We start from the raw sequence: 25,366 nt of genomic DNA on the forward strand, positions 1-25,366 counted from the left end.
TGTAAGTGAGCTTCAAAACTGCTGCCCTTCACAAAACAAACCTGCCTGTTTCCTGCCACACGGCAGATTGGTTTTGCAGGGGCAGCACTTTTGAAGCTCACTTGCGGAGACTGGATGGTAGCACCGGTGTTTGGGAGGCGGGGCTAGTACTAGACAGACTTCTACGGTCTATGCCCTGAAAGTGGTAAATGCAAATCAAGGTCAGGTATACATATAAAGTAGCGCATATGAGTTTATCTTGGGCAGATTGGATAGACCGTACAGGTCTTTTTCTGCCGTCACCTACTATGTTACTTGCGTTCCCTTGCAATTTGTTGGCGTTTCGCTTGGATTAAAATTTGTCTTTCTCAAGACAAGATTGCATCTTTCTACTAGATGGTTTTTTTTTTTTTTTGTTACATTTGTACCACACGCTTTCCCACTCATGGCAGGCTCAATGCGGCTTACATATTGTATACAGGTACTTATTTGTACCTGTGGCAATGGAGGGTTAAGTGATTTGCCCAGAGTCACAAGGAGGAGCTGCCTGTGCCTGAAGTGGGAATCAAACTCAGTTCCCCAGGACCAAAGTCCACCACCCTAACCACTAGGCCACTCCTCCACTCCCGTTGGATTCAGATACTACCATTAGACTCATGATGCAGGAGTTTTTGCCGAAGCATGAACCATGTCAGGTTTGATTAATAAAATATTATGCTTCCACTCTTGAAGGCTTCTTTGGCTACTGACTTTTGCTTGTGTGCTTTTGGATTTCCTCTCCTTTGTGCTCCCCTTTGGAGCATTGCCCCTCTCTCTGTGTTTTAAAATATAAATGCATTGTAACACATAAGACCATTAACTGCTATGAACAGTATACACGCTATGACTGAGGATAGGGCTGTTCCTGAGGTTGGGAGGTGCACTGACAATTGACTTTGTGCGTGAATGACTTCCTCACCCCTCATGTTTAACAGGCCCCTTCACTAGCTTAAAACAGTGCCTTAGAGAGGAATGCTCAGAGTGGCAAAATATTTAACTTCTGAGAATTTTGGCCAATCTGCTTCATGTTTAGTTCTCAAAGGACTCTCTCTTCTTTGAAATGCTGTCTGCTTCCTTTTTAACCTTGTTCAGCCTACTGGCAGGGAAAGCCCCATGGAAACAGAACAAAGGATGAAGAACCCTTCAGGATGCCCAGATCTGAATGATGTAACTTGTGAAATTGTTTTTTCATATGTAACTCCTTCTTACACACTAGTAAGCATTCAACCTCTGCCTTAAACATTCCTGCCATGCTGTTTCTCCATTAACTGTTCTGGTTCTGCTGATTGATCTCTAAATCCATGTGTTTATGTTTATTGTATTTGATATACCGTCTTTCTTACAGATAAAACAAAGTGGTTCACAATTAAGATTTCATTCATTAGAAAGGAGCGACAGATTATCAGACAGGGAAGTAAATGAGCAGGAAAATGGACAGTGGTAGAGAGAGGGGGGAATGCGGATGCAAAGATTATCCACCCAACTACCTCCACAATGTCAGCCACCTCCGAAGGCCTTGTTGAAGAGGTGGGTCTTTAGAGCCGTCTTGGATTTAGTACGTGATGGCTTTGATTTAGGAAGTTAAGTCTCTGAAAAGCTTCTTTCTTTAACATAGAAAACATAGTACCATATACCTGCCCTCCTCCCCTAGGAATTGCATTCTCTTAGATATTGTACTAATTGTTGACATTGTAAAAAGTATACTATGCCATACTTTGTATTGTTGTTTGAATATTTTTTACTGTTGTAATTGTCTATTGTTTATGCTTGATGTATTCCTAATGTATAATGCCTTGAATGAATTCTTTCAAAAAGGCAGAAAATAAATCCTAATAAACAAACATGAGCCATCATTTTTCTTTTAGTGGTATCAACCCCTCAGTGGACATCTTCCTCTCTTCCTGAATGTGATTCGGTAAGGCATTTTGTGTAGTCATTAAGGGGTTATCTGCAAAAGAAGCTCTGATACAAGCTTCACTTATTAGTCAAGGATAAATTTCAGTGTGGTGCAGTTGATTCTTGGACAGTCTCTTCCTTGGGTAATGAAAATAATTAAAGCTGCAGCTGTGCAGTAGGGGAGTCCACAAAGATCAGCCCCTGCTATACACGTGTGACCCAGAGCACTCACACTTCTTTAAAGTGATAATCTATTAAACACACCCATTGATGTGACATATCTGAATATTTTGGGGCTCACCAGGCAGCAAACTGCTTTTTTAACATTGCGTCTAGTAAACAGTTTTCACGCTGGATAATGTGTTGATCTCTGAATTGTCTCTGAGGGTCTCTGCATGGAAACATTCAGACCGGATGTCTTTGGTGTGAACAGCAGCCATCTTGGATGCTGTGGGTTTTTTTCCCTGTTGCAGCAGGGAAAAAACCCATCAGGGCTTGGGGAGGTGGGAGGTGCCTCTTTTGCACCCCTCTCAGCCCCATTTTTGGCTTCAGAGCTTGACTCTGTTAACCATGCCCTGCAAGAGGAGGCTGGGTCCCCCCCACCCCAGGTCGTGGAAGCCCAAGGGGCTCTGGCTGTGGGTCCTCTGGGGGAGGGGGCAGCATGTGGTGCTGGAGCTCATGGTGGAGTTGGAGCCACTGCTGCTTTTTGAGGAGATAGGGGATCTTTCAGACCTCTAGTCCCCATTGGAGTTAGATGTAGAGGTAGAGTCTTCTCATGAGGTGGAGGAGGAGGAGCAGTTCCATGTGATCTGGCTGTTCATGTCAGGAAGAACTTTCCTGCCTAATTGACTCTGTCTTCGAGGTCCTTTGCCCCTTTGAATGTCTCAGTGGTGGATCCATCTGAGGGTGACCCTCTCTCGGAGAGTCTAGTGGGTCCTCTGAAATATTTTCCTCTTCACAAGGCACTTTCACACATGGTGCTTGTGGAGTGGGAGAAGTTGAGAACCCGAATGGAGCTCTCTTGGGGTGCTTGGGTTCTGGGTAGGCTGCACCCCTTTTTACCTGAAGAGGTGGATAGGTACTGGAAGTACCCAAAGGTTGATGCCCTGGTTACAGTGGTCACAAAAAAAGACCACCGTGCCTGTTCAAGTGGGTTGTGCTGTCAAGGAGATGCATGACGAGAGTGGAGCAGCAGCTCAAATTGGTTTTTGCCTCTGGAAATGCTAGTGTTTGTTGCTTGGGCTATGCTGCAGCATCTGCCCAAGACCCCTGAGGTCTCCTGCTTGGATTCGGGAGCAGCCTTTTTTAAGACCTGGTGCATCTGTCCTCTCGCTTGGTAGTTGCTACTGTGGTGGGTAGCTGGTGGCTCTGGTTGCACCACTGGGCAGTGGATGCTGTTTCCAAGAACCTCCTCATCCATCTGCCCTTTAGAGGACAGCTTCTGTTTAGAGAAGACCTGGCCAAGTTAAGGACATGGGACAGGCTTGGTCTCTCTGGCTCCCTTAGCTTCATCAGAAAACTTATTTGAGGCCCTTGGTGACATGAGGCCGCTCCAGAGGTGGGATTTGGTCCCGGTCAGATAGGTGGTCGGCGGCCCAGGCCTCAGCTACTGGTGGACCTTTTCAACAGGGCTCCTTTCAAGGTCCCAAAAGAGCTGTGGATGCAGGCCCCTCCAGCAGCACAGGGGGTCCTGGTTTACTCAGTGAAGGTGCGCAGGGCCCCTTGGTGGTTCGGGGGGGGGGGGGGGGAGATTGTCCCTGTTTTACCACAATTGAGCCCATATAACTTCGGATCAGTGGGACCTGGAGGTTGTTGAGAAAGTTCATGCCCTAAAACTGGACCATCCTGTACCAGACTTCTTCATGCTCTCCTCGTGTGGCTCAGAAGTGAAGCGGCAAGCTGTCTCAACTACCCTGCATCATCTTCTGGAGCTTTGGGGGGGGGGGGGGAGGAGCCAGCTTCCCCCGTCGAGCAGGGCTGAGGACGTTACTTCATTTATTTCATGATCCCAAAGAAGGGAGGGTCCTTCCGACCTATTTTGGAATCTGAGTTCAATGGTCGCTTTGGTGTGACCAGGTGAGTTCTTAACCCCTCTCAATCTTATGGAGGCGTATCTCTGTATTCTTGTCATTGAGAAGTACTAGTGCTTCTGTGATCTGGGTGACCTTCATTTTCAGGCTCTGCCCTTTAGTTTGGTAACAGTGCTTTCCACTTTTTTCAAAGTGATGGTGGTTGCGGCAGTCAGGATGGCCACGTCTCAAGTCATTTCCCTGCTGGAAAGGCTGGGCTGGGTGGTGAATCAAAATGAGAGCCTTCTCTGCCCCCAACCCAGGTATTGGAATACCTGGGGGTCTGCTTTGACAAGCTCAGGTGGGGAGGGGGAGCGGTGTTCCTTCTAGAAAGACGTGTGGCAAAACTGCAGCACAGGAATGCAAACAGTGCAACCTTCTGTCTCCCAGAGTCTAGAATTACCTGCAACTTCTGGGCTCCATCTCAGCAATACTGGAAGTTGTTCCTTGGACACGGACACATATGTGTCCTTTTCAGACAGCCCTGCTGTCCTGCTGGTCTCCAATCTCTCAGGACTTCAATCACTGATTTCCCTTGACTACCTCAGCAAGATGCAGCATGGACTGGTGGGACTTCCTCAGTCATCGCCTTTGAGGAAGTTCCTTTGGACCCTCCGGATTGAGTGGTAGTAACCACTGGTGCCAGCCTCAGTGGATGGAGAGCCCATTGTTTAGGTAGTGTGGTGAAGGGGACCTGGTTCTTGCTGGAGGCCTCATGACCATCAATAACCTGGAGAGTCAGGTGGTACTCTTGGCCTTGCTGGAGTTCCTTGCTCTGATCCAGGGGAAGGTGGTTCGGGTGATGTCAGACAATGTCATAGCAGTGGCATACATCAGCAAGCAGGGTGACATGAGGAGTCTGGCTGTGGCCCAGGAGGCGGCAGTTCTCTTTCATTGGGCAGAAGTGCACCTTGTGGTGCTCTCTGCAGTTCATATTGCTGGCAAAGACAATATCCAGGCAGAGTTTCTCAGTCACTTCCTGTGGGATCTGGGGAAGTGGGAGCTGGTGCAGAAGGCCTTTTAGCTTATCCTGGACTGGTAGGGGCAACTGGCCTTCGACTTGATGGCAATGAGCAGGGTCCACTATATGTTTTCCCATTGTGGCTTTTATTTATGTATTAGGATTTATTTACTGCCTTTTTGAAGGACTTCACTCAAGGTGGTGTACAGCAAGAATACGTCAAATATAAGCAATAGACAATTATAGCATTAAAAATATTTAAATAACAGTACAAGTAAGCTGTAGGGGCTCATTTTCAAAGCACTTAGCCTTCCAAAGTTCCATAGGTTTATATGGAACTTTGGAAGGCTAAGTGCTTTGAAAATATGCCTCATAGTATACTACATTACAATGTCAACACAATACACAATAAAACCTTTTAATAGACAGCATAGGCCAGTGATGGCGAACCTATGGCACGTGTGCCGTCGCCTCAGCTAGAGTCGCCTCCCAGTTCCAAGGTGTCGCCTCCCCTCTCCCTCCCTCCGAGTTCCAGAGTCGTTGTCCCTCCCTCCCTTCCTTCGAGTTCCAGGCCCCCTCCCTCCCTCCGCATTTTAAAAGTCATCTCTTGACTTACCTCATTGGGGACAGGTTATGGCGGCCGGCAGCAGCGCTAAAATGCGTGCAGGCTCGGCCCATCTCTCTCTCTCAGTTCTGGTCCTGCCCTTGCGGAAACAGGAAATGAGGGCAGGACCAGAGCTCAGAGAAAGAGAAGGGCCGAGCCTGCACGCATTTTAGCGCTGCTGCCGGCCGCCGTAACCCATCCCCGACGAGGTAAGTCAAGAGATGACTTTTAAAATTCAGAGGGATGGAGGAGGCCTGGAACTCGAAGGAAAGGAGGGAGGGATGACATCTCTGGAACTCAAAGGGAGAGGGGACCCTGTGGAACTGGGAGGGAGGGGGGACCCTGGAACTCGGGAGGAGGGGGGGACCCTGGAACTGGGAGGGAGGTGGAGGAGGGAGGGGGGGGGAATGGCACTTTGCGATAAATAGATTTTGGGTTGCTGTTTGGGCTCTGAAAGGTTCGCCATCACTGGCATAAGCTGTAAGCAAAGATGAAACATATAGGTAAGATAGAGTAACATGAGTAAGAAAATAAGAGTAATTTAAAGAAAGTTGCAAATGAGGTCAGAAAGGTGCTTGAACATTATCTTAGCTAGGGTAGGAGTAGATAAACATGTCCTGCTATAATATGTGCAGGCGGTGTCATTCCTTGTGTATCTTTGCGAGACAAGCACGTTAGTTACTTCTCCCATTAAAGGCCTGGTTGAAAATCCAAACATTCACCTTCCTCCTGAAGTAGAGATAGTCTTGTGTTAAACAAAACCTTTCAGGGAGTGCATTCCAGAGTGTTGGGGGCTACTCCGGAGAAGGCTCGCTTGCGGGTATCGCATCATGTGATGCCCTTTGGAGAGGGTGTGGTTTAGGGATACTCCTTAGGAGGACTTTAGTAACCTTGGAGGTGTGTAGAGGGAGATCCTGTTTTTCAGATACTCTGAGCCATGTCCTTTAAGAACTTTGAAGGTCAAACATAGAATTTTAAATTTAGCCCTATACTGTACTGGTAGCCAGTGAAGTTTTTGCAAAAACGGTGTGATGTGGTCACGTTGCTTACAACCTTCTATGAGTCTTGCTGCAGCATTCTGAATCAATTGGAGTTGGTGCAGACTCTTTGTAGTCAGGCCAGTACAGAGTGCATTACAGTAATCCAGTTGATGTTGGTATGGCCTGCACAACTGAGACAAGACTTGCTTTCTCAATGTCAGGAGAGAGGCAGCATAGTTGTCGCAAGTGATAGAAGCTGCTCTTGAAATTTGCTTGGATTTGGGGGATCAGAGTAAGTGTTGAATTGAGCTGTATTCCAAGGTTCCTGACTTTTGATTTGGGGGGGGGGGGGGGGTTGTATTTCCCAAAAGAGATTTTGATGTCAGGTATGTGCCCATTTGTGTTAGGGACTCATAGAAGCTCGGTTTTACTTGGGTTCAGGCAAAGTTTTGTTTTTAGCTAATTCTTGAATTGATGTTAGGTAGTCAGTTTATTTAGGGCTGTAGGTAAGTTAGGTTCAGGGATATGAGTAAGCTGCAAATCATCCACATAGATTTATTTTTTATTTTATTTATTTGTTGCATTTGTATCCCACATTTTCCCACCTATTTGCAGGCTCAATGTGGCTTACATACGGTAGTACTGGAATGGCAATTGCTGTTTCCGGTGTGAACAAATACATTGTGCTGTAGTGGTAGGAAGAAGTTTATATGGAAATACCATAGTATAATCCTGATGGGAAGAGTATTGTTGTGAGCGTACGTGCTTTGGTTTTCATGTGTAGCCAAGGTCGGTCTTTTAGGTTGGTTCGGGATGGTATGCCTTTTTGAACAAGGTGGTTTTTAGCATGTTCCGAAAGTTTAGGTGGTTGTATATCGTTTTCACTGCCTTTGGTAGCGCGTTCCACAGTTGTATGCCTATGTAGGAAAAGCTGGATGCATAAGTAAGTTTGCATTTAAGACCTTTGCAGCTTGGGTAGTGTAGGTAGATATGTGATCATGTTGAAATGGAGGCGTTTTTGGTTGGTAGGTCAATTATCCTGGCGCTTCGCCATAGAGAATTTTATGAACCAAGGTGCAGATTTTAAAGGCAATGCGTTCTTTGATTGGGAGCCAGTGTAGTTTTTCTTGGAGGGGTTTTGCACTTTCAGATCGGGTCTTTCCAAATATGAGTCTGGCTGCCGTGTTTTGAGCGGTTTGAAGTTTCTTTAAGGTTTGTTCTTTGCAACCTGCATAGATTCCATTGCAGTAGTCTAGTTGACTTATTACCATTGATTGTATCAGGCTGCGAAAGGTATCCCTCGGGAAGTATTGTTTCACACGTTTGAGCTTCCTCATTGAGTGGAACATTTTGTGGTGGATTTTACTTGGCTCTCCAGTGTTAGGTTGCGGTCTATTATGATTCCAAGGATTTTCAGGCTGTCTGATATGGGGAGGGTGTGATCTGGGGTGTCGATGCTTGTGGGGTTGTCCTTGCTGTGTTGGGATGAGAGGACAAGGCAGTGTGTTTTTTCTTTGTTGAGCTTTAGTTGAAATGCATTGGCCCATGATTCCATGATATTCACACTTAGCTCGATTTTGTTGGCGATTTCTTGCAGTTTGGTTTTGTAAGGGATGTAAATTTATTACATTGTCTGCGTATATGAAAGGGTTGAGACCTTGATTGGCTAGGGACTTGGCTAGTGGGATCATCATTAAGTTAAAGAGGGTTGGTGATAGTTTGCTTTCCACGGTGATGATATGTTCGCGTTTGACTTTACTTGATATGATCTTGTGGTTAGGAAACCTTTAATCCAGGTGAGTATGTTTCCACTGATCCCCTAATAATCTAGTATACTTATTATTATATTGTAGTTTACCATGTCGAACGCGCGCGACATGTCGAAGGAGGAGGATGCTTTTGCCGATTGCTATTTGTTGTCTGAATTTGGTTAGGAGAGTGTTTCGGTGCTATGGAAGGGGCGAAATCCTGATTGTGACTCACGTAATATTGAGAATTTATATAAGTAGTCTGTGAATTGTTTGGTTACCATGCTTTCCATCAGTTTAACTGCCAGTGGGATAGATGCTACTGGTCGGTAGTTGATGATGTCATCTGTTTGTAGAACTGAGTGTCAATCGACTGAATCATCTCAGCTAGTGGCTTGAGGTAGATATTTTGATCAGCTTCTTCGCAGGATTGTGCATTACTCATATTTAGTGCTTCTCGTAGCTACGGATTGGCTTTGCCGTGATATATAAACCTACTCCAGCTGCTGGTGGCCGAGTGGCTGTCAGTTCCTAAGGGTTGCAGTCTGCTTCAGTAGGGTCCAGTGGAAATGGAAGATGTGGATTCCTTTTGGCTTATGGTGTGGCCCTTGAGAGGTGGCGCCTAGTGCAGAAAGAATTTTCTATTGCTATAATTCCTACCTAACTCAAATCCGCAAGTTCTGAACCTCCTTGGCCTATGTCCAGGTGTGGTAGGTCTTTGAGTCTTGGTGGGCTCAGCACATGTCTTTCTGGAAAGTGCAGGTTCCCAAAATTCTCATTTTCTTGCAGCAGGGATTTGACCAGGGTCTGAGCCTTAACTACATGAAAATTCAGCTGGCAGAACACTCCAGCTTTAGAAGCAAGATTCAGGGATCTCCCTCACTGCAGGAGAATGTCGTCCATTTTGAAAGGGGGTTTCTCATTTGCATTCTCCGTTGCGGTCTTCTCTTCCTTTATGCGATCTGAATGTAGTGCTCTCTGGGGCTCTCTTTGAACCTCTGAGGGTGGCTTCAGTTAAGGACTTTACCTTAAAGGTGTTTTTTCTGGTTGTAATCACTTTGGCCTGGGGGGGGGGGGGGGAGTGATATCCGGAGCTCCAGACGGTTTCTTGTCAGGACCCTTACCTCTCCTTTTTGAAGGATTTGGTATCTATTCATACCATTTCTTCCTTTCTGCCCAAGGCAATTTCTTTGTTGCATATGAATCCAGAGGTGTGCTTGCTCTCTTTTTGTGGGAGGGTACCTTGGACGCTTTGACCCAATGGCTTCACAAGCTGGATGTCTGCAGGGTTTATCCATGCTATTTGGAGATGATGATGAACCCCTTTGTCCTTTTTCATTACTCTTGGAAGGCTCATGCAGTTTCCAAAGCCTCCATTGCAAGGTGGATCAAGGCGGCTATTGAGGCTGCTCACATTTGCAGGAATAAGGCAGGGCCTTCTGATTTGTGGGCTGATTCTACTCAAGTTCATGCAACCTTGTGGGTTAAGGCTTGAGCAGTTTCTCTGGAGGACATCTGTCAGGCGATGACGTGATCATCTCTCTATTCTTTTATAAAGCATTACAAGATTGGTGTGCCGGCCAGAGCCCGTTTGAACTTTGGTTGAGCTGTCATTCAGGGGGCCTTATCTTTTCCTGCCCTGTGAGTCTGTTTGAGTATATCCCACGAGTTCAGGACAGTAGGGCCCAGACAACTAGGAAGGTGAAATTGTCATACCTGTTAATTTCCTTTTCCATATCATCAAGCTGATCAATCCATAGACTGGTGGGTTGTGTCCATCTACCAGCAGGTGGAGATAGAGAGCAAACTTTTGCCTCCCTATATGTGGTCATGTGCTGCCGGAAACTCCTCAGTATGTTCTCTATCTCAGCAGGTGGTGGTCACACACAGCAGCAGCTCTGGCTAGGCCTCCAAGCCTAATTCTTAGGTTTTGTTGAGTGCCTGGGGTTGAGGGCTCTTTTGAGCAAGTGCAAACCTGGTGGTGCCAGGTCCCTCCTTTTCTCCCCCCTCCCGCTGGCTCCGTTAAAAAAAAAAAAAATTTTGAATGTCCTTAAAGGCGTTTATTTCGACGTTTATTTAAACGTTTATTGCAGCTACTAACTGGGACACCAGGTCGTTACAGCTCGGAGCGGCAAGCAGGTAATTTTTACCTTTTTATAGCGGGCAGGGGGTTCCCCGATTCTTCTCCTCGTGGCATATGGCGTCGGAGGGCGAGGGCGCAAAGAGTCGCTCCCCGGATCGCTTGAGCGCTTCTAGAGGGGATGCGGGGGTCTTAAAGCCTGATTCGCCCTTGTTGGGTGACAGTTTCGTGACCGATGAATGTCCCGGTCCTTCCTCCGGCGTGGCGGTTTTTCCCGCCATAAACGCCCATCCCCCGCTCCTCGCCTCCGCCATCTTGGCCGGCCACGCGGCTCGGACGGCTTCTTCTTCGGCCGCCCTTGAGGTTGGAGACATTAATGCCATGAACGCCCTTAATTTGGGCGACGGCACAAAAGCGGCTAAAGTTAAGCGCCGTTCTTCCCGCGCGGCTCCTTCGCGGAGTGTCGCGCCGGACGCCATTTTGGATGCGCACCATGTCTCTCCCCCGCTCTTGCGAGCGCCGGTTGAGGGTGCATCTAGGGCTGTAGCCCAGGCTGCGGAAGTGCACCGTCTGGGGGGTTTCTCCCCCGAGTTTGTTTTGCTGCTGCATCAGGCCTTCCTTATGCAAAACGCTGCCCCTGCTCCCTCGTCTGGTAAAGAGGTTGAGGTGCCCAGAGGTAAACGCCCTCGAGTTGATTCCCAGGCCTTGGAGGACTTTGTCTCCTCCGATGTAGATGAGGGCAGCGTATCTGAGTTCTCCCAACGGTCCTTTGCGGATTCCTTGGAGGAGACGGATCCCCGCTCGGATGGAGCGGATGACCCCTCTGCAGCGCGGCTTTTTAGCTCAGAGGATTTGCCCAACCTGTTGATACAGGCCATGGACACTTTGAAGATTTCCTCTCCGGAGGACGTCTCTCCCTCAGCCCCTGTTGGCTCTGCCATTATGCTGGGGACGAAGCGCCCGCCTAGAACCTTCCACGTGCATGATGCCATGCACACCTTAATTTCGGCTCAATGGGATGTCCCTGAAGCGAGCCTTAAAGTGGCTAGGGCTATGTCCCGCCTCTATCCTTTGACTGAAAGTGAACGTGAGGCCTATCTGTGGCCTACTGTGGATTCTTTAATCACTGCGGTGACTAAGAAAACGGCGTTGCCGGTGGAAGGTGGCACGGCCCTAAAGGACGCCCAAGACAGAAGATTGGAGGCGGCCTTAAGGTCGTCCTTTGAGGCGGCTGCCTTAAGTTTGCAGGCCTCAGTTTGCGGCTCTTATGTGGCCAGGGCGTGCCTGACTATGGTGCAGCGGGCTTCCCCCTCGGATCATTCCTTGAGGGCTGATTGGCCGGCCCTGGAATCGGGCTTAGCCTATTTGGCAGACTTGCTGTATGATGTCTTGAGGGCCTCAGCTAAAGGCATGGCTCAGACAATCTCTGCGCGGTGGTGGCTTTGGCTGAAACATTGGTCTGCTGACCACGCCTCTAAATCCCGCCTGACTAGATTGCCTTTTAAAGGCAAGCTGCTCTTTGGGGTCGAGCTGGACAAAATCGTGACCGATCTCGGCACGTCTAAGGGCAAGAAGTTACCAGAGGTCAGGGCTCGGGCTAGTACTCGTCCCGGTACCTCCAGAGGACGGTTTCAGGAAGCCCGTCGGTACCGCCCGGGCAGGTCGGGTTCCTCTGCCCCCTCTTCCTTTAAGAGGAATTTCTCCCCCAAGCAGCATTCCTTTCGCAGAGACCGCCGTCCCGGGGGTGCTCCCTCCGGTCCTCCCCCAGGGTCTCGTACCCAATGACGGGGCCTTGGTCCACGCCCCAGTGTAGATTGGAGGACGGCTGTCCTCGTTTTTGGGCGAGTGGACCACAATAACTTCAGACGCTTGGGTGCTGGAAGTCATCAGAGACGGCTACAAGCTAGAGTTCTGCCGACCCTTAAGAGACGGGTTTGTACTCTCTCCCTGCAAGTCTCCGGTCAAAGCTGTGGCAGTGCAGCAGACTTTGGACAATCTGATCCGCCTGGGTGCGGTCGTTCCGGTGCCAGAAAGTCAGCTTGGCAAGGGGCGTTACTCCATTTACTTTGTGGTACCAAAGAAAGGAGGTTCTGTCCGGCCTATCCTCGACCTCAAAGGGGTCAATCGGGCCTTGAAAGTGCGGCACTTTCGCATGGAGACTCTCCGCTCTGTTATAGCGGCAGTGAAGGCAGGGGAGTACCTGGCATCCTTGGACATCAAGGAAGCGTACTTGCATATTCCCATCTGGCCTCCTCATCAACGCTTTCTGCGTTTTGCAGTCCTGGGCCGACACTTCCAGTTCAGAGCCCTCCCGTTCGGGTTGGCTACTGCTCCGCGGACCTTTTCCAAAGTAATGGTGGTCATCGCGGCCTTCCTGCGAAAGGAAGGAGTACAAGTCCATCCTTATCTGGACGACTGGTTGATCCGAGCCCCCTCTTATGCAGAGTGCGGCAAAGCTGTGGACCGGGTAGTTGCTCTTTTGAGCTCCCTGGGATGGATCATCAACTGGGAGAAAAGCCAGCTGCGCCCGACTCAGTCCCTGGAGTATCTGGGAGTTCGATTCGACACCCAAGTGGGCAGAGTGTTCCTGCCAGACAATCGGATTGTCAAGCTTCAGGCTCAGGTGGACCAGTTCCTAGTAGCCTCTCCTCTTCGGGCTTGGGACTATGTGCAGCTGTTGGGCTCTATGACGGCCACGATGGAAGTAGTGCCCTGGGCCAGGGCTCATATGAGACCACTACAACAATCTCTGCTGCAGCGCTGGACTCCGATGTCGGAGGATTATGCTGTGCGCCTTCCCTTGGACCCAGCAGTGCGCAAGGCGCTGAGCTGGTGGATGCAGACAGACAAGTTGTCTGCGGGAATGCCTCTGGTGACCCCGTAGTGGATTGTCGTCACGACGGACGCCTCTTTGTCGGGCTGGGGAGCCCACTGCTTGGGAAGGACAGCGCAGGGGCTCTGGTCTCCTGCAGAGGCAAAGTGGTCTATCAACCTCCTGGAACTCAGAGCCATTCGGTTGGCGCTTTTGAAGTTCATCCCGGTACTGGTGTTGAAGCCGGTACGGGTCCTGTCGGACAATGCCACGGCTGTGGCCTATGTCAACCGCCAGGGAGGTACCAAGAGCGCCCCTCTAGCCAAGGAGGCTATGAATCTATGCCAGTGGGCAGAAGCGAACCTGGAACAGCTGTCAGCGGCCCACATTGCCGGAGTCATGAATGTCAAGGCGGACTTTCTCAGTCGCCATACCTTGGAGCCCGGAGAGTGGCAGCTATCTGCTCAGGCGTTCTTGGACATCACGAAGCGCTGGGGCCAGTTGAGCCTAGATCTGATGGCGTCATCGGCCAATTGCCAAGTGCCGCGCTTTTTCAGCAGAGGACGGGACCTTCGATCCCTGGGAGTAGATGCTCTTCTCCAACAGTGGCCGACTCAAGAGCTTCTCTATGTGTTCCCGCCCTGGCCCATGTTGGGCAGGGTGCTAGACCGGGTGGCAAAGCATCCCGGCAGGGTAATCCTGGTGGGTCCGGATTGGCCCAGACGTCCCTAGTATGCGGAATTGATCAGGCTCTCAGTCGACGATCCTCTGCGGCTGCCAGTGGAGCAGGGCCTGTTACATCAGGGTCCCGTGGTGATGGAGGATCCCTCCCCCTTTGGTCTTACGGCCTGGCTATTGAGCGGCAGCGTCTGAGAAAGAAGGGCTTCTCAGACAAGGTCATCGCCACTATACTGAGAGCGAGGAAGCGCTCTACTTCTACTGCTTACGCCAGGGTTTGGCGTATATTTGCAGCGTGGTGTGAAGCAGGCTCACTTTCTCCCTTCACTGCTCCAATTTCTTCAGTGTTGGCGTTCCTGCAAGAAGGTCTGGAGAAAGGCCTGTCGCTCAGTTCCCTTAAAGTCCAGGTAGCGGCTCTGGCTTGCTTCAGGGGCCGCCTGAAGGGTGCTTCCCTGGCTTCGCAGCCAGATGTGGTGCGCTTTCTCAAGGGAGTTAATCACCTGCGCCCTCCTCTGCACTCAGTGGTGCCTGCGTGGAATCTCAACCTGGTGCTAAGAGCATTGCAGAAGCCGCCTTTTGAACCCTTGTCGAGGGCATCTCTGAAAGACCTGACGTTGAAAGCAGTCTTTTTGGTGGCTATCACTTCAGCCAGAAGAGTTTCCGAGCTCCAGGCGCTCTCATGTCGAGAGCCTTTTCTGCAGTTCACTGAGGCAGGAGTGACTATTCGCACAGTGCCTTCCTTCCTGCCCAAGATTGTTTCTCGCTTCCATGTGAATCAGCAGCTCTGTCTCCCTTCCTTTCGTAGGGAGGACTACCCAGAGGAGTACTCTGCTCTTAAATATCTGGATGTGAGACGAGTCATCATCAGATACTTGGAAGTGACCAATGAGTTCCGGAAATCGGATCATCTGTTTGTCCTGTTTGCAGGTCCTCGTAAGGGTCTGCAGGCTGCTAAGCCTACAGTGGCAAGATGGGTCAAGGAAGCCATTGCAGCGGCTTATGTGGCCGCGGGGAAGGTGCCGCCTATCCAGCTGAAGGCTCACTCCACTAGAGCTCAGGCGGCCTCGGTGGCAGAGGCCGGGTCCGTTTCCTTGGAAGAGATATGCAAGGCGGCAACTTGGGCTTCGGCTCATACATTCTCCAAGCATTACCGCTTGACTGTGGCTGCACGGGCGGAGGCCCGGTTTGGAGCTTCAGTGTTGAGGTCAGGGATTTCAATGTCCCGCCCTGGGTGAGTACTGCTTCGGTACATCCCACCAGTCTATGGATTGATCAGCTTGATGATATGGAAGGTAAAATTATGTATCATACCTGATAATTTTCTTTCCATTAATCATAGCTGATCAATCCATAGCCCCTCCCAGATATCTGTACTGTTTATATTCTGGTTGCATTTCAGGTTCAAGTTTAGTCTTCAGTTACTTCAGAAAGACTTCGTGTTCAAGTTTTTTCACTTGGATTCTTCAAGAGTTGAGACGAGTTTGTGTTACAGTGAGCTGCTGCATTCCTCTCCCCTCCGTTTTACGGGGCTGGATTGAGATTTAATTTCTGCCGGCACTCCCTCCCGCTTCGTGCGGCTGTAGGGCAGCTTTGTACCCCTCCCGCTTCGGCGGTGTTAGGGTCAGTCAGCTCCTCCCGCGGTTGCGGTTGCAGGATAAGCCAGATCCCCCCGCATCGGCGGGTGTGGTGTCCCTCCCCCGCTCCGCGGGGATGAGCTGGACGGATTCCCCTCCCCCGTTTCGGCGGTGGTGAGCTGGGCAGAGTGTCCCTTCGTGGGTGTAATTCTCTAGGTGCTGAGTCCTGCGGATGGAGCTTTGATATCGACATACTGAGGAGTTTCCGGCAGCACATGACCACATATAGGGAGGCAAAAGTTTGCTCTCTATCTCCACCTGCTGGTAGATGGACACAACCCACCAGTCTATGGATTGATCAGCTATGATTAATGGAAAGAAAATTATCAGGTATGATACATAATTTTACCTTCTTTAGCTGAGTTCCACAGATGTGGTGTTGAGGCTTACGTCACATAAAAGCTGCAGTGGTTGATGGGACATGATGCATACTGGAATTTTCCACTGAGCACCAGCTAGTTATACCAGTGAATTCAGTGGAAAATATCAGTTTACCTCCATCTGTGGGATGATAACTGCTTCTTCAAGACAGTATGGCCCGACTAAAGGAAAGGAAATTAATAGGTATGCCATAATGTCACCATTGACATTTGTGGTCCCTCAAGGTTCTGTCCTTGTACCTATCCTATTTAATATCTTCCTCCTACCGCTTTCAACATTGATTCAAGATCTTGGATTTAGTGCTCTTTTTTTATGCAGGCAATATCTAATTGGTGAGTGCTCATGACAACTGGGATTCTATCTCTGAATTAGATTTAGAGTTACAGTTAGAATTGTAAATTGACTTAGGGATCATAAACTCAACTTGAATCCTAAAAAATTTGAAAACTAATATTAGACAAATAAGTATGTTTCCAACTAAATTAATTGACTATACACCGTTTTGGGTTTGAGGAGGCCAACCAGATGATCAATGTGGAATAATGATTCAGATAAATAATAACTGGGGATAATCAGGTTAATACCACGTTTTCTTGGTTTACTGTTGTTTAATTGATTTCCTTGTCTTGTTTCACTCTCCCTATTTATTTTGTGGTCTAAGAAAGAGAAAGATTGTATATAATTCATTTATCTAGTTGAGATTGTTTTCTTCTAGTATTGTATTAACGTACAGTCATCTCTGTATTACTGTTTGCAAGTGACCCTTGTAAAATGAAAAATTATAAACAAATGATTTAAAAAAATTGAAACATTTTGGATTTCAAAGAGCAACTCTCCTCTCTCTTAACCAGTTATTCAACATAGTCCTTCCATGATCAAGGATTTGATAATCTCTGATGATCTGGGATTCCAAACTTATTTTTCATCCTACATTCCCAGGATGATGAAAAGCTCATTTCTTTCTCTAAGGAAAATTCAATCTCTGACTTTAGGCCCTCTAAACTCTTCTACAAGCTCTAGTAATCAGTTGCCTTGATTATTGTATTTCATTGCTTATACAGTATCCGCTGTATCAGATCAAACTTTTGCAACTAATTGAGAACACCACCATTAGATTGCTTTATGGTGCTAAAAACACATGCTTATGTGACTCTCCTGTTTTATGGGAACAACTTTGGTTTCCAATTCTATCTAGTATTAAATATAAAATTTTTAATGCCTGAGTGTTGACTTATTGTAAAAAAATGCATTAAAAGATTTAGAAATGAAAAAGGAAAGGTTCACATTTTTACAAGCCAGTAGATGATGAACTTCATCATTTTATTCATTATGCAGACTGTTTATTAAGCTGGGTTAAGTAGTTAAGGTGGTCATTAGCGTAACAGCACAGTAATTGTGTGGTAACTGTACTGTCTTTGCATTAAAAAAGCGATTATGTGTTTGGGCGTTTCCATTTAGGTGGCCCAAGACCACATAGTAGGAGCCTATTCTATAATGGCACCTGGGCTTTAAGGTTCTGTTATGGAATATTAGAATAATCAGGTATCAACAGGTCTAACATTTTCAAACCTCCAGTTACAACAATCATAGACCTGGCATACAGTATTCTGTAAGCTATGCATGTTAACTGGAAGACATGCCCATGTGTACACCCCCTCCTTGCAAATGCGTGCTATATAACTTAGGCACACCATTACAGAATAGCACTTAGGTGCTATGCTGGCACTTTTTGCAAGTGAGCACTTATATGCATAAGGGAAACCATTTCTACTGTCAGCCTACTCAACAAGAATAGTAACAACTATACCTCATTTAAGATTTTTTGAAATAAGCTGTGTGTCAAGTGGTCGACACTGCTGTTTCTGATCTATCTTGTTGGAGAAATATACAATGAAGAGAAACCTCATTTGTTTTCCCAGAGAGCTAATTCCATCCCTCCCCTTCCTCCTCTATGACAGTATTTTGGTTTGTAGGATGAAAAGCCTCTAAGTGCCCTGTGGTATAAAGAAAGATCTCTCTGTTGTAGTCTTTTACTCATACCCAGGATGTTCAGAGAACTCCTATATTTCGTGGAGTGGAATTGTAGAAGGAAATAACAGCTCCTGTTGTAAGAAGTAACTTTTTTCCTCTGTCCTGTTTCCTCAGATCTAGGAAAGGAGAGAGGAGAAGAAGGCTGTCAGATAAAATAGAGGCCAGGGCAGCATATGGGGTGTGTTGAAATAAGATTAGCGATGAGTGACCAGTTCTAGGTAAGTTCTGTGTGTAGTGATCTGTACTGTTTTTTTTAACCCTGAGCCTTTCTCTTTAGTGCCCTTAAATAGTCGCCAGATGGCTGTGATTGAAGCATTCCGCCATGCATGGAAAGGCTATAAAGAATTTGCTTGGGGCCATGATGAGCTGAAGCCCATCTCAAAATCTTACAGCGAGTGGTTTGGGCTGGGGCTCACACTTACTGATGCATTGGATACCATGTGGATTATGGGCTTAAAAGAAGGTAATTTTGATGGTTTGAAATGGAATCTTAATGTGAGAAGCGCTTATTTGTCTACAATCCAATCGTAAAATATAAAAAGGTTTGATGAGCAATAACTGAAGTAAAACATACATACAGAATCAAGTAGTCATGGAGAAAATAAATGCCACAAAATTATCAATACTAAAGATCCAGTGAAGGGGTTGACTGTAATTATAGTTGCGCCCAAACAAAACATAAGTATAAATGTATACATTTCAGAAAGGCAGTGGGAAGTGGGCTAGGACAGCAGTCTTGGATCTTAAACGGTTTTTATTAATAAGAGACTCGACACAGTACTGTGTTTCGGCCACAGGCCTGCTTCAGGAGTCTTATATATATGTGTAAGCACATGTGAGAAATCTTCAATGAAATATATCCCTCAAGTGCACTTGTGGGATACATTTCATTGAAGGTTTCTCACATGTGCTCATGAATATATCTAAGATCAACCTATTGTACAAATTTTGGTGCCATTTACTGAATTTAACCCATACTGCTGCTGATTATAGAAATAATGTGAAACCTCTAGATTACTACTTGAAACAAAAGTTGTAATTCTTGCTTACTGATATACTATCAAGACCAAAACTAGGAAGAAGTAACCTAAAACTATAAATAGCATAGGTGCCTACCTAAAGTTTTTTTTTGTATTTTTTTAAAGTATATTATTATTTTTTTTAAAGTATATTAAAATAGGAGGAAAAAGATCTCTGTTGTTCTACCAATGCTGTTTACAAATTACAGCTTGCAGCTTATATGTAGCTTTTATAAGGAGAGCTTCATCGATCTTAAAAAAAATGTCCATTTCTGTATACCAATAATACTGTAATTTATTTATTTATTTATTTATTTATTTTTTTTCCATCACAATGCATTTAATCATTATTCTTTTTTTTTTTTTAATTTATTTATTAATATATTTGCAATACATCACAAGAATTTCTTGCTATAGAAACATGAGAGTAACATCCGTAATACAAAGAAAATACTTTTACAACAAATTAGTCTTCTCTTCTTAGACCACTAAAAAGAAAAATGAGGGGGGATTCTAAAAGTTAAGAAGAACATTAAAGTAATATGTTTCGTAGGCAAAACAGGCCTGAACGCTAAATCCACGGTTAATTACATTTCTCAAAACTTTCTCTAGGGGTCACTCGACAATTTTCTTTAATTCAACAAAACTTTTCAGCTGGTCCGGGTCATAAAATATGTATTTGTTACCTTTATATTTTACCAAACATTTACAAGGATATGATAATAAGAAACTGGCTCCTAGCAATTTAGTCTCTTCTCTCAGTGCAAGAAACTTTTTGCGTTTTTCTTGAGCTGTTCTTGTCACATCCGGGTATATCCATACTCGAGCTCCAAGAAATTCTTTAGGGGCATTTTTGAAATATAGTTTCATAACTGAATTAACATCTTGCTCAAAGACAAAAGATACTAAAACAGTAGTACGAGATTGAACTTCATTCATAGACTGTTCCAAAAAAGCTGTCAAATCTTGTAGTCCAAGAGATTGTATAGGTTGATTTTCTGATTTTCTCTTCTGCTCCTCTTTTTGCGGAATTGGGAGATAATATATTTTATTAATCGGAGGTATCATATCAGAGGAGTAATTGAGATTCTCAGAAAGGTATTTTTTAAATAATTCAAGTACACTTATCTCTGGGATTCTTGGAAAATTAATTATTCTCAAATTAAGACGCCTGTTAAAGTTTTCAAGTTGGTCTAGTTTATTGTGTAATATAATTTTATCTTTAATCAGGCTATCTGTAGAGATCTTTAAAGAGTCAATTTCTTGTTGAAAAACAGTTCTCTGAGAGCTAACTTCCTGCCGTATCTTTTCTACTGAATCATTCAAGAAGTCAACTTTAGTTACTAAAGATGTTGTTTCCGAAGCAGCTTTCATAGTAATAGCTGTTAAATGTTTTAACATTGTCGAGATACTTCCCAGAGTTACCTCTGCTGGGGCAAAAAGCTCCCGTTGTAGATCTTCTGCAGTTTTCCCGGGCAAGGCTCCATCCGCTGAGTCTTCCTCGGCGCCATCTTCAGACGCCGCCGAAAACTCCACCTTATCCCTAAGATCTGCAGGGCACAGAGGAGGATTGAGATCCGGGGAGGAAAGTGTGGTATCGTGCTCGAGAGGAATCGTCGCTTCTCCAAACGTTCCCTCAGCCAAGCTTCCTTTCACCCTCTGCTGTGGAGTACTCGTAGCAATACTGTAATTTATTCAGTACTTTTTCTTCTGGCACTACGTCCCAAGCTTTTTACTTTTTATTTTTAATTTTTTCTCCAAGCTCAAACTTAATTTGTGACTTATAAGCTGTTGTTATCCATCAACTTTAATTCATCAACTGATTCCTGAAGCAGGCGCTTGTGCCAGTGAAATGCAGGACTGCGTCGAGTTATTCTCCAAGGACAAGCAGGCTGCTTGTTCTCACTGATGGGTGACGTCCACGGCAGCCCCTCCAATCGGAAACTTCACTAGCAAAGGCCTTTGCTAGCTCTCGCGCGCCCATGCGCACCGCGCATGCGCGGCCGTCTTCCCACCCGAACCGGCTCGTGTTCGTCAGTCTTCTTTTGTCCACGCTCGGGACGGCCGTGTTTTGCCGCCGTTTCGCGCCCCTCAAGTTGACCCTCGCGCGTCTTCGCGATTTCGCTTAAAAAAAAAAAAGAGAGAGAGACCTTGGTCTTTGTCCCTTCCCGTGTGTCCAGTTTGTTTCCCCGGCGTAAGTTTCCTTTCGCTTTCGGGGTAGGCCTTTTTTGTGGCATCGGTACGGGTTTTTTCTCTCTCCCTTATTTTTGGTGCCCTTCGTCACCATCGCGAATTTTGATTTCGCCGGCGTGATTTTTCCGCCCATGTCATCAAAGTCTCCCAGCGGCTTCAAGAAGTGCACCCAGTGCACCCGGGTAATCTCGCTCACTGATAGGCACGTGTCGTGTCTTCAGTGTCTGGGGGCTGGGCACCGCCCGCAGGCCTGCAGTCTTTGTGCTCTTTTACAGAAGAGGACTCAGGTAGCGAGATTGGCCTAGTGGAACATGTTGTTCTCGGGCTCTTCGTCGACAACAGCACCGGAGGCATCGAGTGCATCGACTTCGACAGCATTGAAGTCTTCGACCTAGGCATCGACTCCATCGACGGCATCGAGGTTTCGACCCTCTGCATCGTCGGTACCGAGACATCGGAAGGCTGCGTCAGCGTCGGTGGTACCGGGACCTCCGCTGTTGCTGATGTCGTCGGACGGTGGTGCTTCAACTGGAGTGCAGGTGAGGGCTGTCCATTCCCCTGCTGGTGGCGGTGAGCCTTCGGGTGGGTCTCCTCCTACCCTGAGGGCTCCTGCGGTACAGCCCCCCCCGAGACCGACCTTCTTCAGCCTCGGCCCCGAGGAAGAGATGGTTGGATTCTACGTCCTCCTCGTCGGTACCGGGAAGCTCCGGTGACATGCTTCGTTTGAAGAAATCAAAGAAGCATCGACACCGGTCTCCTTACCGCATCGGTGCCGAGGGAGTCGGCACCCAGTAGGCATCGGCACCGGGAGGATCGCTCACCCTCTATTCAGGAGGTGTCGATGCGCTCCACCTTGGACAGCCCGGAACCGCCTCCACACCCGGAACAGACTTTGACCTCGACGCCTGCATCGGCTTCCATGTCTTTCTCCACAGCCGCTCTGCACGAGAGTCTCCGGGCCGTTCTCCCGGAGATCCTGGGAGAGCTGTTGCGCCCTTCTCCTCCGGTACCGGAGGTGCTTGCGCCACCGGTACTGTCGAGTGAGGCGCCGGCTGGCCCTTTGCCCGGGGTGAGGTCTCCAACATCGGTACCGCTTGCGGTGCCGGCTGCGGCTGCCTCCCCGGAAGACTCCCCGACGACGTCGGCGGAGGGAGCTTCGCCGGTGCTGGCGAGGGAGTCTACCTCTCGATGCTCCCACCGTGGCCGTGTTTCCACGGAGTCAAGTCGGGCACGGCTTCAGTCACAGGTTCATGAACTTGTGTCTGATACCGATGGTGAGGCCTCGTGGGAGGAGGAGGAGGAGGACATCAGATATTTCTATGACGAGGAGTCTGATGGCCTGCTTTCTCCTCCCGAGAGTCTGTCTTTTGCGGCCTTTGTCCGGGAGATGTCTATGGCCATCCCCTTCCCGGTGGTCGTGGAGGATGAGCCCAGGGCTGAAATGTTTGAGCTCTTGGACTATCCTTCTCCACCTAAGGAAGCGTCCACAGTACCCATGCATCATGTTCTAAAAAAGACACTGCTGGTGATCTGGACCAATCCTTTAACTAATCCCCACATTCCCAAGAAGATCGAGTCCCAGTACCGGATCCATGGGGACCCAGAGCTGATGCGCACTCAGTTGCCTCACGACTCTGGTGTGGTGGATCTGGCCCTAAAGAAGGCTAAGAGTTCTAGGGAGCATGCTTCGGTGCCCCTGGGCAAGGACTCTACAACCTTAGACTCCTTTGGGAGGAAGGCCTACCATTCTTCTATGCTCGTAGCCAAGATTCAGTCCTACCAGCTCTACACGAGCATCCATATGTGGAACAATGTGCGGCAGTTGGCGGGCTTGGTGGACAAGCTCCCTCCTGAGCAAGCCAAGCTGTTTCAGGAGGTGGTCAGGCAGCTGAAGGCGTGCAGAAAATTCCTGGCCAGAGGGGTATATAATACCTTCGATGTTGCGTCCAGAGCCGCTGCTCAAGGTGTGGTGATGCACAGACTCTCATGGCTACGTGCCTCCGACCTGGAGAATAGGATCCAGCAGCGGATTGCGGACTCCCCTTGCCGAGCGGACAACATTTTTGGAGAGAGAGTCGAGCAGGTGGTAGAGCAACTCCACCAGCGGGATACTGCTTTCGACAAGTTCTCCCGCTGGCAGCCTTCAGCATTTACCTCCTCAGGTAGACGTTTTTATGGGGGAAGGAGGGCTGTTCCCTACTCTTCTGGTAAGCGTAGGTACAATCCTCCTTCTTGACAGCCTGCAGCCCAGGCTAAGCACCAGCGCGCTCGCTCTCGTCAGCAGCGTGTGCCTCAGCAAGGCCCCACGGCTCCCCAGCAAAAGCAGGGGACGAGCTTTTGATTGGCTCCAGCAGAGCATAGCCGACATCAGCGTGTCCGTGCCGGGCGATCTGCCGGTCGGGGGAAGGTTGAAAGTTTTTCACGAAAGGTGGCCTCTTATAACCTCCGACCGTTGGGTTCTTCAAATTGTCCGGCAAGGATACGCCCTCAATTTGACCTCCATGCCTCCAAATTGCCCACCGGGAGCTCAGTCCTACAGCTTCCAGCACAAGCAGGTACTTGCAGAGGAACTCTCCACCCTTCTCAGCGCCAATGCGGTCGAGCCCGTGCCTTCCGGGCAAGAAGGGCTGGGATTCTATTCCAGGTACTTCCTTGTGGAAAAGAAAACAGGGGGGATGCGTCCCATCCTAGACCTAAGGGCCCTGAACAAATATCTGGTCAAGGAAAAGTTCAGGATGCTTTCCCTGGGCACCCTTCTTCCCATGATTCAGGAAAACGATTGGCTATGCTCTCTGGACTTGAAGGACGCCTACACGCACATCCTGATACTGCCAGCTCACAGGCAGTATCTGCGATTTCAGCTGGGCACATGTCACTTCCAGTACTGTGTGCTACCCTTTGGGCTCGCCTCTGCGCCCAGAGTGTTCATGAAGTGCCTGGCTGTAGTAGCAGCGGCGCTTCGCAGGCTGGGAGTGCACGTGTTCCCCTATCTCGACGATTGGCTGGTGAAGAACACATCCGAGGCAGGAGCTGTACAGTCCATACAGATGACTATTCGCCTCCTGGAGCTACTGGGGTTTGTGATAAATTATCCAAAGTCCCACCTTCTCCCAGTGCAAAGACTCAAATTCATAGGAGCTCTGCTGGATTCTCGGACGGCTCGTGTTTATCTCCCAGAGACGAGCGCCAACAACTTGTTGTCCCTCGTCTCTCGGGTGCGAGCGTCCCAGCAGATCACAGCTCGGCAGATGTTGAGATTGCTGGGCCACATGGCCTCCACAGTTCATGTGACTCCCATGGCCCGTCTTCACATGCGATCTGCTCAATGCACCCTAGCTTCCCAGTGGTTTCAGGCTGCTGGGGATCTAGAGGACGTCATCCACCTGTCCACGAGTTTTCTCAAATCCCTGTATTGGTGGACGATTTGGTCCAATTTGACTCTGGGACGCCCTTTCCAAATTCCTCAGCCACAAAAAGTGCTGACTACGGATGCGTCTCTCCTGGGGTGGGGAGCTCATGTCGATGGGCTTCACTCCCAGGGAAGCTGGTCCCTCCAGGAACGCGATCTGCAGATCAATCTTCTGGAGTTACGAGCGGTCTGGAACGCTCTGAAGGCTTTCAGAGATCGGCTGTCCCATCAAATTATCCAAATTCAGACAGACAACCAGGTTGCCATGTATTACATCAACAAGCAGGGGGGCACGGATCTCGCCCCCTGTGTCAGGAAGCCGTCAGTATGTGGCTGTGGGCTTGCCGTTACGGCATGTGGCTCCAAGCCACATACCTGGCAGGCGTAAACAACAGTCTGGCCGACAGGTTGAGCAGGATTATGCAACCTCACGAGTGGTCGCTCAATTCCAGTGTTGTGCGCCAGATCTTCCAAGTGTGGGGCACCCCCTTGGTAGATCTCTTCGCATCTCGAGCCAACCACAAGGTCCCTCAGTTCTGTTCCAGACTTCAGGCCCACGGTCGACTGGCATCGGATGCCTTCCTCCTGGACTGGGGGGAAGGTCTGCTGTATGCTTATCCTCCCATACCTCTGGTGGGGAAGACTTTGTTGAAACTCAAGCAAGACCGGGGCACTATGATTCTGATTGCTCCGTTTTGGCCGCGTCAGATCTGGTTCCCACTTCTTCTGGAGTTGTCCTCCGAAGAACCCTGGAGATTGGAGTGTTTTCCGACCCTCATCACACAGGACGAAGGGGCGCTTCTGCATCCCAACCTCCAGTCTCTGGCTCTCACGGCCTGGATGTTGAGAGCGT

The 25,366-nt window shown here is 48.2% G+C and overlaps 1 protein-coding gene across 1 annotated transcript in view; it reads left to right on the forward strand.

Annotated features, from left to right (window-relative positions):
- MAN1B1 (mannosidase alpha class 1B member 1) overlaps window positions 1–25,366 on the forward strand; it is a 262,777-nt gene that overhangs the window by 130,901 nt on the left and 106,510 nt on the right. The window contains exon 6 of the mRNA XM_030207057.1: window positions 18,170–18,355. Within this exon, the coding sequence (XP_030062917.1) occupies window positions 18,170–18,355 (186 nt within the window). The remainder of the gene's footprint in view (window positions 1–18,169; window positions 18,356–25,366) is intronic.

The sequence above is a fragment of the Microcaecilia unicolor genome, chromosome 6, assembly GCF_901765095.1.
Source record: "Microcaecilia unicolor chromosome 6, aMicUni1.1, whole genome shotgun sequence".
In the NCBI taxonomy this organism is placed as follows: Eukaryota; Metazoa; Chordata; class Amphibia; order Gymnophiona; family Siphonopidae; genus Microcaecilia; species Microcaecilia unicolor.